Below are 14,944 nucleotides of genomic sequence, written 5' to 3'. Positions count from 1 at the left end.
TCTTAGAATAAAGTTAAAACGTTCAATAAAGACTCTTGAAAAGCTTGGAGGACTTGCTTGAACTAACTTCTTAACTTTGTTTGACTTGACTCTAACTTCTCTTTAACTTGATACTAACTCGCCTTGAATTGGATTATGGATTCAAGGTATATAATCACGATGAGTTCTTGACATTTAAACACAACTTGAAGTATTGGAAACAACTTGGAAACATAGGTATAATACCTAGGAACATGCAAGAGAAAGTGTGGAAAGAAAGGGAGAACATGGCGTCCTTGGCGCTCTGCAAGGCGCGGAGCGCCAGCCCTCGAAACTCAGAAGGCACATGCTGGCGCTCTGAGAGGCGCGCCGCCCCAAGGGCTGGATTTTTTATTTTTTTTTTAACCATGGTTTCCGGGCGTCGCTTTGCGAACTCGACTAGCTATACCCACCGGGTCCCGCTGTTTCAAGGCGGGTCCACCACGGTTAGTTCCACGGGGCCCTGGAGACACGGCCGGTTTGTAATGCCTCCAGTGGCCCTGCTGGGGCTCGAACCGGCGACCTGAAGGACTTTGTCCCAGGCCTTTACCAGCTGAGCTACCCCTCAGGGTTAAGGGCTGGACTTCATAGTCCCCTTTGGGGTGCGCTGGCAGGCTCGACGCGCCAACCTCTTGCCCAGAAATTCTGACTTTTCTCTCTTGTTTTGCCAACTCTAAATCACCCTTTCTTCAATGGATTCAACCCCAAACACTAAGGATCATAAAATCCCTCAACATACATGAGATTCAACTCAAACACACAACCAACAATAACTTCAACAACACAATCAACAACATCAACAACACAACCCAACAACTTCAACAACACAATCCAATCTTTTCTCAATAACAAAATGAGTTGGTGTGTGGGGGAAAGGATCAACCCAACACTAAAGACTCACATACCTTGATAGGGATCACCCCCGACGATATCCACGACGATCTTTGACGAAATCTTGTTGATCTCCTCTTTCTTCTCTTCTTCTTCTCCTTCTTCTCTTTCTTCTCCTCTTCTTCACTCAAGAACCCTAACTCTTTCTATTTTAAAATGGGACAAAATGATCCAAAGATCAGCCTAACACAACAATATAATCCCAAAAGAAATGGCTAGGGAAAAGACCAAAATGCCCTTAAAATTTTCGGATGAATTCCCTGCCAACTGCCCAACTTTCAATGGCCATAACTCGCTCATACGAACTCGGAATCGAGCAAACTCAGTGGCGTTGGAAAGATCATTCCACAAGCTTCGCAACCATAACTGGAACTACTCCTAACTCATCCTGACCTAGGAGTTACGACTGCTCAAAGTTAGCCAAAAACTCACTGATTTCCACACTTTGCCAAATTTTCCAGATTTTTGAATTCCTTCCAAAAATGACTATTTCCGATTTTAAGCCTCTTCATAGATATTTCAAATTACCGGATGTTACAGTCACCTGCACCTGTCCTAGTCTAACATGAAATAAATGTCTTTCTTTTGGACCTTAAGCCCAATTTCTCCACCTGTCCTAGGAACTAACAAGTAATAGTAAGTAAAATGACAAGGGCTTAGGCCCAATAATAACAAAATATAATTCCGAATAAATAAAGGTAGGCTTTGGCCCAATCTTTTTCAACTCCCAATTTGCTCCGCTTTTCTTTCAATTTTGAGACCTGTTCGTCAATTTTAATATCTGGCTGACTCGGATAAAAGAGGATATGGGTCTCCGTGGCCCAAAGGAAAATGCGAGGATAGAATCCATGAGAACTCGGACAGATTTCACATGCATCATAAAGAAGAAAAAACCAAGGGTTAATATGCAACCTAACCGAAAATGAATAATAAAAGGAGTATGCCGAACTATACAAGAATGCATATACTAACTTCAAGAAAATTAATAAGCATAAGAGGAGATCATGGAAATATGCCGGAAATTAGCGAATCTTATAAGAAATGACTAAGAAAAAAAAACTATGACTATTTCACGCACAAACAGTAGATACAAATTATTAACTCCTAAGAAGAAGAAAAAAATGAATGTTAAATTGACAACTTCTCAAACAAAAAAAATAAAAATAAAAATAAAAATAAAAATGAATAAATAAAAAATAACAACATTAAACCATACTAACAAGCTGAAAATTTTTTAAGGCCCACCACCTTTGCACGTAACAGTAAGCAAATTAGATGAGACCCACACTCAACATGTGGAGGCCGATAAAATTCAATAACAACACTGTCCGATACCATGGTCTACGAGATCTTTTACCGCACATTACAAGAAAGTAACTAAGCATTAGCTAGCTTCATTGCTTTAAAGTGAAAGTCGCAAGGTAGCATAACTAAATCACTGGAAGTTGGAGAAAATCAATATACTATACCCATGAAGGATTAATGCCAAAGAAATCACGCGATCTTAAAGACGGAACTCCCAACAAAACTAAGACTTAGTAAATGAAAAACAAGAAACTCAGATTTTTACCGACTCAACTTGTAATTATCGGCATTTTTTCGACTAAATTTTAATAGCATGAAAAATACAAAATTGATTTAAACAAGTTGCAAAGACCATCTAGACATTAGCAAGAAGATAGATAAAAAAATAAAAAAAAAGAAGATAAAACCGAGCTATTGGAACCAGCAGCCGACCATACCATATATATCAACTACAATATATCAGCTGATTTTCAAAAGAAGAAACGTAAGTCTATATAGATAACAATATAAAACAGTAGTAAAAGCAAACAAAGAGTCGGGAAGAAACAAATACTCACTTTAAAACAGGTTTGATGACAAAATCAGTTTTCCACAAAGATAAATAATGTTATGTGGAACGGGTTAAAGTCTTCGTGAATTTATAGAATTTGATAATATAAAAGCATGAATAATAGGAGATAATAGTGCTATTGTTGGGCCGTTAAATCAAATAGCTAGTAATGTCATTGGGCTGTTCTTGGACCTTGTAGAGAAATGAAGTTTTTGCACGGATTGCTCTTATTTGGGATGATTTTTAATTTTTGCACTCAAATATAATGGTCCTTCATTTTTGTCTCTGCTGCTTATTTAGTAAAAAAAAAAAAGTATGGATCAAAACGAATTTATCTATAATTTAATTACGTTAGACATAAGTTCAGAGAGCTTTGTCTCGTTCTGCAAAAGTTTAGAGAACTTTTGCTTCGTTAGGCATAAGTTTTATAGGAATTAAGTTATACGACTTAAGTTATGTAGTATTTCTATGTCCTGATTTTCTCTAGGCATAAGTTTAGAGAACTTTTACCTTGCTCAACATAAGTTAAGTTGGAATTAAATTATGTATTCTTTTATGATATAACTTGTGGGTTTTGAAACTAAAGTTTTTCTTTTATCGATATAAATTCTGTAGGAATTAAGTTATATTCTTTGCGATCCGTGAACAACATGGATAAACTTGACCAAGTCATTATATTTAAGGAACAATGGGAGAAAATGATAAAAATGGTTCTTTTATGTTTGAGGGTGCATTGAAAATAGTCTTTTAAGTATGTATTGAACTGTTAGATCTTTTAAGTTGTCAAAAATTAATATTTTTAATCATCATCATATATTTTTATCAAATTTTTCTATTATATACACTGTTGTAATTAGTGTCTAGTGTTATTTTTATGTTGCATATTCTAGGATTTGATGGTACTTTCTTTTATCCTTATGGTTGACTTTAAAAAAAAAAAACGTTAAATTTAACAAATATAAATTGTTAAATATTTGTTGCACTAAAAATATTAACTTTTGACAAACTTTAAAAATTAAAATTATTTAGTGCGTATTTGAGGGACTATTTTGAACTTACCTCCAAATGAACCAAAACTATTCACCTATTCAGTGCAATTAGGGGTCGTTTGGTTATTGGTAAGAGTTATGCAGGTATTAGTTATGTGGGTATTGGTTATGCAAATATTAGTTATGTAGGTATTATTTAGTTATGTGTAGATTACAATACATGAATTATTAACTATTGAATATTAAATTTAATATAAATTAATATATTATTTACAAATAAATAAGCAAGTAAATAGTGTAAATTCTCCCTAAAAAAAGGAATTCTCTCTATACTTCAGTGGGAATTCTGTTTATTTTTTTCTCTCTCTATTTTTTTAATGTTTAAAGCTTATAAATAGATATAGATTGATCATCAAAGTAGATCTATATATTTATTTGAGCCTCAGAAAAATACAATGATAATTAAAAAGTAATAAAACAAAATATTTATTATTGGTTATTAAAGATTAATTAATTGGGAGGACATGGCTTTTTGCAGTAGCATATGGAGTCACTACACTCTCCAAATTGAAAGCCCTCACTTTGACAGGCACTTGTACACTTTGCTTGTTCTACACATGGTCCCTTGAATGTTTTGCTTGCTTCTTGACAAATATTTGCCTCTGTTAAAATAAAATAAAATACAAGTAAGAATTTTAATAAAATATAAAAGAGAATGATAAATTTGACTAATACAGATTCACGCTATGTAAATTTATATTTTCTATAAATTAGATTCAAAAACTTTAAATAAAGGTGGAAAATTCTCATATATCTACTGAGGTTAAGTTCATAACTTCTCTCTACTAGTATTGATTCGCGATATACTTTTATTTTTATTTATATTTACGGTCCGAGGATGTTTCATACCTGCATTGAGGCTCAACTAAATCTGAATTGACGAGATCCAAAACAATCCTACCACAACTTATATTGGTGATTTGCGATATAGTTTATTGATTGAGTGATTATTTGAAAAAGGATATATAGAATTTAAAAAATATTTTTTAATCTCTTATCATTCTTGATTGGTAAAGAAAGTATAAAGTAAAGAGATAATATACCTGCATTGCCCATGAAAAATAGAACAAGTAGAAACACAACTTTAAACAAAGACAAAGAGGCTGCCATATTTTTTTGTTATGATTTCTTCAAAATGTATTTTTGATAATGAAAATGATGAAGCACCATGCTTATCTTATATAGTATTAAGAAATGATTCACTGACTAATTTTATTTAAGAGATTACCTTTAATTATTTGGATAGTAAATCTTTTTATATTAATGAGTTTCCATCCCTTTAATTATGATCTGGATACTGTTACTATTTAATTTAATTTCTTTCATATTTTCTTTTTTGAGGTTTCAAAATTTTAGAAAAACATATATATGGCCTAATGTAACACTTTGCACTTACGTAACTATGTTTTTCAGTTTACATCTGTATTTTTTAAAAATCACTCATGACAATATTTATACACTTTTATGTATAACATTACAAGATTTTGGATCCCGTGCCTGGGTCCAAGTCCAACTAATAACATTTTTGATTTTTTTGTTATCACCTTATCAGTTATTAACGATTTGAGATTTTTTGTATGGATTAGCATGTCTACAAACCAATAATCAATAAGTCAAATCGATAAATTACAAAATTGAATCAAATCGAACAATACGCCTAAATAGTGACTTGACCGCATCACTTACATTTTTATTTGCATATAAATAGTGAAAATAGAAAACAAAAATAAACACAAAAACACAATCACAAAACAATTGAATATATAATGGAGAAGGAATATATATTAATGTTTAATAAAAAGTGCATCGTTTTTTTTATGTTGTAAGACTCATGTCAACATGAGCTTTACTACATACCATTTAACGGCATCCATCCTTCCATTCAAATATTATCCTTTTGATTTGTTCCTCAATTTTTATTGCCCTTTTAAAATTTTACTAGTATTTTCTTTTCCTTTTGACTTCGAATTCAAATATTTACTCATGCTTCTAATATATTAGAAAGAAAAAAAGGCTACTATTGTGCTACTCTATACTACACCACTGACACAATATTGTATTAATATGCAGAATATCTAAAAGAGTTGTGCATTTAAAGTGCGCGTCTTTTGAATTGACTTAAAAATTGGTCAAACTTCTTTTTAAGTTTGTTTTTGACTTCTGAAAATGTAGAATATCTAAAAGAGTTGTGCATTTAAAGCGCGCGTTTTTTGAATTGACTTAAAAATTGGTCAAACTTCTTTTTAAGTTAGTTTTTGACTTCTGAAAGTATTTAGTAAATATAAAAATAACTTAAGATATATCAAAAAAAATGATTTAAAATAAGTTAGAAAGTATTTGATAATGTTAAAAATAACTTAAAATAAGTTAGAAAGTATTTGGTAATATTAAAAATAATTTAAAATAACTTTAAAATCAAAAATAAATCTCCCTTATTTTTTACTTTTTAACATTTTTTTTTAACTAAAAAATTATTATTTTTAAACCAATCCAAACGAGCTCTTAGAAAGCCAACCTAGAACCACACTTAGATGCAATGATTTTGGGTTAGTTCCACAAAGTCAAGAAAAGTAGCACTCTTTTTTGTAGGGTAAATTAATAAATAGAGTAATATGCTCTGGCTTTTTGGTCTCACGGAAGGAAAATATCACCATCACAGCCTTTGACACAACGCAAACAAAGCGGTTAACTTTGAAAAGCAGCCACGTTGACGAAGAGCTGCTTGCTCTAGACTTTTCTATATATTATATTAGTAATAGTTAGTAATATAGTATATATGTATTCATAATCTAGTATGAGATATATATAAATATACACAATATACAATATGATATACATTTGTCATAATGACGTCCAGGAGAATTAGATGTATGTGATATACATGAGATATACACTTATCGCAATGAACTTTCTTAGATCTAATTTTGTACATGAAACAGGGCCATAATACTTCTAATATTCCTCAATTTTGTATATAACCTTGTCAAGGTTTCCAACTAATTTTAAGCATATCCCACTCACATCCCTTCCATCCAATAAAAGAAGAAGAAAGTTGAAATTTGTATTTTTTTTTTTGGCTAAAGTCATTTACGGACCCTTAAAGTTGTCTTTATAATTCGTTTAAACACCTCAACTAAGGCTTGTACCGATTGAACAATTTTATTATTTAAAATATGTATCTATTGAACACTTTTAGCTGACATGACAAAAAAAGTGAAGCACACAAATACTGCAGTGCGTGAAAGGAGCAGTTTTTGGCTAACTTTTTTAAAATCTCTTTCTTCTTTAGCCATAACCCTTTTTCCAACACTACCCATTTCCGGTTACTACCATCATTTTCATCTGAAACACTATAACCATCAATGGTTTTTAATATAGTTTTTTGGGCATTTTTTCACCTTCTTCTTTCTTAACTTAACCACCATTCATCATCATAAATTAAAATCGATTATACAGATATCTAATTAGATCTTTGGATCTGATCTTAGGTCTTTTTTTTTTGTCAATATGACGACTATGTTGTTTATTGGATAAATTATTAGATGGAATATATTGAGTTTAATCATGTATGCCGAGTTTAGAGTTCATTTCTCTATTTTCAAATTTAGTTTTTTTTTAAAAAATTGTCTGAGAAAGCTAGTGATTTGATCATTATTTAAACTAGTATAATTTTTTGTTATCTTTCCAAACAAAAGAAAAATCAAATTTAAGAACGGTAGTTTCTGGTGATTTTTTTTTTTCCCAACAAGTTCAATCTCGACATAAACTTATGTCAATGTAATCCAACAATAAACATTCACATTAATTAATTAAAATTGTTAGTTAAAAAACGAAGAGTTCTTCAAATTCAAGAAATATCAATTATGTAATTCAGAAAAATATTTCAGATAACGCCATTTTTCCTGATCATTGTGATAGAAATTCGTAATTTTTCGGCAAAACATTATTCATGTTCCTCGTACAAAAACCAGATGAAGAGAAGATTACAATTGAAAAATAGATTGAGGGAGGAATTGTGTGTTGGATATGTTACAGTTTGGAACTGGAGAAAAAAATGAGGGCTTGCCGTGGGTGGGTGGGTTTTTCTAGAAAATTCTTTTTTAATTTTTTTAGTTAGTTAAACAGATTAAAATTAAAAAATAAATAAATTATAATTTCATTTTTTAAATAATTTTTTTTTACTACAATGCCATATGTCATCATTTAATTCATCAATTTTCTATGTCATTGCCACATCACAACGAGTGTAGTACACACATCTCATATTTTTGGTTGATTGTCAAAAAAATGTCAAATAGGTATCAATTTTAAGGGGTATATGTGTTCAATAGGTACAAGCCTTAATTGAGGTGTTTAAACAAATTATGCGGACAACTTTAAGGGACTGTAGATGACTTAAGTCTTTTTTCTTGATATTTTCTTCTGGACTTCTCTTAGTTGAAATGAAAATGACTATGTTTAATTTTTGAGAGATTTAGAATGAAATCGGGTGTTTTCACATTTTACCATAGTGTTCGATTTGTCTGATTTATGATTAATGAACAAGAAGGAAAATGAAACAATTGGATTTTGGAGTCTACCTCAGCTATGTATCCTTTGGATGCTTCGCGCGCTCGCCATCCGTGAAAACAAGCTAACTCCCTATATTGGAAAGTGAGGGAAGAGTGCATATATATAGAAGGGACAAGTCACAAGTGTATGAAACAACAAACTATTAATTTAAAATAAATGTTATAACCACGGTTTCATTTAATTCTAATTCGTAGCAAACACTTTGTCATTCGTCTCTCTCCTCAAAATCTTGCTCGCCACTCTCCCTCGCCTCTCTCACTTTATACAAAAATAAATGTAAAAATTGTGTTTGTGTTTGTATAAAACGAGAGAAAACTGTATAGACAAATACATATATCTTCGTCCTATACACTTATAATTATACAATACAAATCTTCTCCTACTCAATTCTCTTTTGCCTTTCTCTCTTTCTCGCTTTATACAAACACAAAATATACAAAATATCGTGTATAATTTGTGTTTGTATAAAGCGAGAGAGAGATTTGATATACAAATACATCTGTTTTAACTCGATTCAATTGTATACGAATTCAAATTTTATGCAGATATACAAACACAAAGAACATATACATATACAAACACAATTTTCATAGATATAGACATCCGATTTATATAAATCACTGTGATTTATACAAATCAGATGCCTGTGATTTTATACAATCAGATGTTGCCTGCAATTTTTATACAAATTTGATGCTACAAGCAAACTATGTTTGCTATGGAGCGCAAATAACAAAACTATAGCTAAGAGCGCTAATGTGATTTTTATGTTTGTTAAACCTAATATAGAATCTCTTATTAGCTTAATTGGATTTTGTTGGATACGACTATAGAATACCAAAAATAAAATTAGCTTAAGCTTCAGGCCAATTTTTTAAAAATAGTCAAGTTTAAAAAAATTATTTAAAAAATAACCACTTTTGATATGGAACACCAAAATAGTGTCATGAAATTCAATACACTATTATAAATTTTGAACTCAAGAAAATAAAATAAAATTCCATGATAGTGTTCTGGATTTAATCGAGAATACTATGATAGAATTTGACTTTTTTAAAATTTACAATTCATGGCACTTTTATGGATTCCAAAAATTAACTATTAACTTTGAAATATACGACTATTTTTGAATTACAAATTTGAATTGACTATTTTTAAAATTCTATCCAACCATATGTTATCACTTATCAAAGCTTCTCTAGAAGCAAGTTGAGAAGAAAATACAAAATACCTCTAACAAATAACTGAGTGGGTTGAATTGTATTTGAGTCTATCAATATGAGTTAAATTAATAAATAAATGAATTATTAATATGCATAAAAGTTACTTTGGTTGAAATGCGGGTAATAACACAATTCATCTTATTCTTACTAAGTTTTAATTCTTTTATTTATTTTTTAATAATTTTAGTATCTAATGAAACTATTTTTTTCATCATGGATATACATAAAATATCAATTAATAAAAATAATTTTTAAAAAGTATTTTGATAATATTTCTCATGGGTCAATTTGGACTATTGGCGTATTCAGTACAGAGGAATATGAAAATGTTTTCCAATTTCATGTTCGATTCAAGATTTTTGGAAAAAAATTTCTTAAAAAAAGAAAAATGACTTCTAAAATAGAAATAGAGAAACAAGTTGTACAAATAATATTTTATATTAATTGTCCTCCTACCCTCGAAATACACTTCATCTTTACTCCTACACCTTTAGTCTTTCCCGATCCAGATCCTACCCTTTACCTTTATAGTATTTGTTTAGATTATGTAAAAATATTTTTAAGGATAATATTTCTGAAATTTTTCACAAAATTGTTCTAGTGTACGAAAGCCCATATAAAGAATATAAAATTTTGGATAAATACATGGTACGCATTCCAAGGATTCTGTCTTAGCAAGCACCAATCACGGACTGTAGAGTCATATTACTCATATATAAAGTAGTACTCCCTCCGTCCTATTTTATTTTATGTGAGAGTTTGATTCGGCACGAAGTTTAAAAAAGAATTTTGTTTTTTAAAACTTGTGGTTCAAAATGAATAATAGAAATTTGTATGACTGTAAATCATTTCATTAAGGAAAAAAATATACATTTTATAGTTAAATTGTTACTTAATATAATTTTTTTTTTTTTTTGGACTGACTAAAAAAGAAGATAAGTCACACAAATTGAGACCGAGGGAGTAGTAAATATGCATGATTATATAAATTATTGCAATAATGATGAGGTTAAAAGTGAATTACATAATTATATGTGAATATATAGATATTGAATATCACTGCTTAATTAATTAATAGTCATAGAGAAACGTTTTTCGACTCAATGAGAAAGATTAATTAATACGTGAATTATTTCACACAATATATCATCAAGAAATTGAACTTCAAATCTTAAAATGAATTTTGAACTCCTTTAATCACCGAGTAAACCTCTAATCTTGTGTTCAAGGGATTCAAAACTTATATATATAACTAAAAAATAAAACTTATATATGATGTGTAATTTTTTGCCAAGGAAATTCGGGTGAGCACTCTCACCTCCTCATAGATTTGCTCTTGGTTGTATCAGTGAGACATAAACTCAGAATTGTTATATACTTTAATAACATATCAAATTCAAATCGTGTGTTCATTTCACCCATAAACTTAAAAAGTTGAAAAAAATTGTATTTTTATTTAATTAATTATATAATAAATCATAACTACTTCAAAAGTCAGATTCCATAAAGTGACAATTTACAAAGTCAAGATCAGCAAGAAAATCCCAAATATGATCAAAATGAGTTAGTGAACTTCACCCCTCTATCATATAAACTAACGAGTGGTTTAAAATGAAGAATTATTTTATCGTGTGTTTGATTGGAAGTATTAGACGGTCTCTGAATTATTTATTCCATCATTTATACTTTAGCGATGAGATAAATTATCTCATATATATGATGAAATAACTTATTTCGAAATAACTTGTACTCAACCAAACGACGTATTCAAAATCGGGCAGAGTGGGAGTGGTATCTAGGGTGGGGGTGAGGGTGTAGTGGGGTGAGGGGTTCACATGTCAGATACAAGAATCTCACGGACGAACAATGGCTGGCCGGAAAAAGCCACAAGAAAAGGACACAAGCAACCTATACAACCTCATGTGTTTCTATACACAAATTCTTGTCCTTTCTATAACCCCACATGCACCCGCTAACCCGAGTCAGAATTTTCATTAAAAATTTTTAAAAGTACATAAAAAATCAATACGATTCAGCATTTATTATATACAATGTAGTTTTCCGTCCAAACTACTCTCTCTATCCACTTTTAATTGTCATGTTACATTTTTCAAAAGTCAATTTGATTAATGTTCAAAGTGAAATTAGATTACATTAATTCGATATTTTAAACAATAAATTTAGATATTCAAAAACTATAAGAAAAATATTATAAATTGCAATTTTTTGCATATCAACATGATGAAAAAATATATCGTAAAATAATAATCAAAGTACTTCTGCCACCTATCATTCTCATCCCTACCCCCTCACTCTCCAATTATCCTTCAATCATAACACCAACTCCCTCCTCCTCCATTCCAAAATTATTACTAGCATTAATGGCTTCCACTTCAAAATCTACTAGATTTTTCTTGATTTGTATTGTTATTGATTTTTTTTCTTTATCACTAGCCTTGCACAAATCACCATCTTTGTTAAATATACCATCTTCTTCTATTTCAGCTGCCCCTGCATTGTTACCAAATCCACCTGCTCTGTCTCCTGATATAAGTCCTCTTTTTCCTTCACCAGGTGGCTCTGAGCTTGCTCCTACTGATTCTTCATTACCCTTAATTCCTTCTAGCCCTAGCCCTCCTAATCCTGATGCTATGATTGCTCCTGGACCTGTTTATATGCCGTTTTCGCCTACTCAGTCTCTACCGGTGTCCTCTGCTGTTCCTCTGTTTTCATCTTTATGTACAATGGTGGTGTTGAGTTTGATATTGACCTGGTTTACTCAGCTCCCTGGTGTGTGAAGGTTCAAAGATGTTTGGTTGTGGGATCTTGTGAGGTACTTTTGATGAAGTTTCACACTTATTTGTTTACTCTGTTATGATTTATTTATGTAACTATACTTTTGTCATCTCCTTTTGGTAGAGTATAATTTGTTTGTTGAATAAGAAGGAAATAAGCACAATTTTGTTTAGTTTATCTCAAGATCTGCATTTTGGTTCTTTTGTTGAATGACTATAATGTAATAAGTATATGTAGTGGCAGAGCCACAGATACTTGAGGAGTGTAAACTGATCAAAAAATTATATTGTGTAGATAGGTAATTAAGTGTTTTTTTCTTTTTGTTGTATGTATTATAGTGTGTTTGAATTCTCTTGATTTCCAGGTATATTTACTTGTTTATATTTCAATACCCCTTATTTAAATTCCTAGTTCTGCACTATGTATATAAAGGAGTTGAAACATGGATAAGAACGATGGGAGGAGACTCGAAGCACTTTCCTATGAAGATGGGATTATACTAGGGGTCAACTCTTGGCCCGTTTCTATGTGTCTTGGTGATGGATGTGTTGATGCGAGACATTTAAAATGAGGTATTGTGGTATGTGTTATTTGTGGATGATATAGAACAAATTAATGAGACGCCCAATGGAGCTAATGCTAAGTTAGATCATAGATGCGTAGAGACAAATTTTGGAGGCTAAAGGGTTCTGGTTGAGACCGACCGAAATAGAATATGTGTAGTGCAAATTCAGTGATGTGAAACATGAGGTAGGTGTGGACGTGAAACTTGACATACAAAATTATCCTTAAGAGAGATGGATTCAAGTATCTTGGGTCTATAATTTAGAAGAGTGGGGACATCGATGATGATATCACACACCGTATTGGTACGGCGTCGATGAAGTGGAGGCTTGCCTCTTGAGTCTTGTGTGATAAGAAGGTACCGCCAAAAACTCAAAGATAAGATCTATAGAGTGGTGGTTCGACCGATATTGTTGTATGAGATTGAATCTTGATTAGTCTAGAAGATGCATGTTGTAAAGATGAGAATGTTGAGATCGAGGTGAGGTCATACTAGGAGTGATAAGGCTATAAATGAGGATAACCAAAATAAGGTAAGAGTGATATCTGTTGTGGGCAAAATGAGGGAAACGAGACTGAGATGGTTTGGACATGTTAAAAGGAGATGCATAGACACACAAATGAGGAGGTGCGAGAGATTGGTTATGAGGTACGATGAGAGGCATAGATAGGTCGAAGAAGTCTTGGGAGAGGTGAGATAAGACATGATATGAAACAACTTCAGGTTACTGAGAATATGACTCTTGATATGAGGGCATGACGACATGTATTAGGGTAGAATATTTGTAGGTAGTGTCGTGTTGTCTTGCTTATGGTGACTTGTGTACAATACTAGTTGTAGTATTGTAGTGCATCGTTGTTTATTATTTATTTTGTATAATCCATCCTAGTATATTGTTTATGGAGTTCCGATTATCACATGATTTTATTATTGTTTTGGTTCCTCTCTGGTAGACCTTTGCACTGTTTCCTTTTTATTTGTTATATTCTCTTCATAGTCTCTATCTTCTTTATATCGAGATTTGTTGCACTTGAGTGGAGGGTTTTCAGAAACAGTCTCTCTACCTCCACGAGGTAGTAGTAAGGCCTACATACATTCTACCCTCCCTAGACCTCACCTGTGGAATTGCACTGAATATGTTGTTGTTGCCACTACGTAAACGTCTGCATTGTGTAGGTAGGGGTGTTCAATGTTTGGATACAAATCGAAAAATCAAATCAAACGATTTTATTTGGGTTTGATATGATTTTACATTTTTAAAAACCGATAATATTTGATTTGATTTTGTTAAAAAAAACTGAAAAACTAATATGAACTAAGCCGATACATACATAATAAATTATTATTTTTTATGAACAATGGTAAAAATATCTTATATATATGTTTTTCATCAAAATTTATTTATAATTTATTTATGAAAACAAAAATGTTTAAAACGAGAACATTTATCCTTTTAATTTCATGTATATAAGTATCTATGACAGTTCTTGGTAGGATTAGAAATGCTACTCTCTTTCTTGTCTAGGCCTGGTGAATTGTGAACCTTTATTTACAATAAATTCAATAGTCAAAAATTTTGTAACAATAAACGATCCAAACTGACCCATAAACACAACATACCTGGCTGCTGACTTATGCTGTTATGCAATTATAAATTGTGGTAGTATCCAAAAAATGAACGTAGAACTGATTATTTAATACTTTATTACTATTCCCTTAGTCCACAATTGTTTGGCAGGTATACTAAAAATAGATGTCCAAGATTAATTGTCAATTTAAACAATTAAGAAATAATTAGTCACTTTTTTCCAATTCTGCCCTTAATGATTGTGTAGTTCAATTGAAAAGTTATGTGGACTTTTGGTATTCTTGATATAGGAGGGTTATATTAGTCAAATTACACCTTGTATTAAATTTTCCTTAAGGGATGTGCATGACCTTACCCTGACAAACAATTGTGGACGGAGGGAGTACT

General features: G+C 31.3%; 1 protein-coding gene across 1 annotated transcript; it reads left to right on the top strand.

Annotated features, from left to right (window-relative positions):
• Nucleotides 1–11,901: 11,901 nt before the first annotated feature.
• On the top strand, nucleotides 11,902–12,761 carry LOC102584996 (classical arabinogalactan protein 26-like). The gene has a single exon (XM_006359377.2). The coding sequence runs from the start codon at nucleotides 11,990–11,992 to the stop codon at nucleotides 12,404–12,406; it is 417 nt and encodes a 138-aa protein (XP_006359439.1). The 5' UTR covers nucleotides 11,902–11,989; the 3' UTR covers nucleotides 12,407–12,761.
• The last annotated feature ends 2,183 nt before the right edge of the window (nucleotides 12,762–14,944 follow it).

The sequence above is a fragment of the Solanum tuberosum genome, unplaced genomic scaffold, assembly GCF_000226075.1.
Source record: "Solanum tuberosum cultivar DM 1-3 516 R44 unplaced genomic scaffold, SolTub_3.0 scf00298, whole genome shotgun sequence".
Lineage (NCBI taxonomy): Eukaryota > Viridiplantae > Streptophyta > Magnoliopsida > Solanales > Solanaceae > Solanum > Solanum tuberosum.
This window is presented reverse-complemented; position numbering and strand designations above follow the sequence as displayed.

Bases quoted from the DNA above. Each gene is read 5' to 3' on its own strand.
- LOC102584996 (XM_006359377.2), top strand. From the start codon at position 11,990: ATGGCTTCCACTTCAAAATCTACTAGATTTTTCTTGATTTGTATTGTT.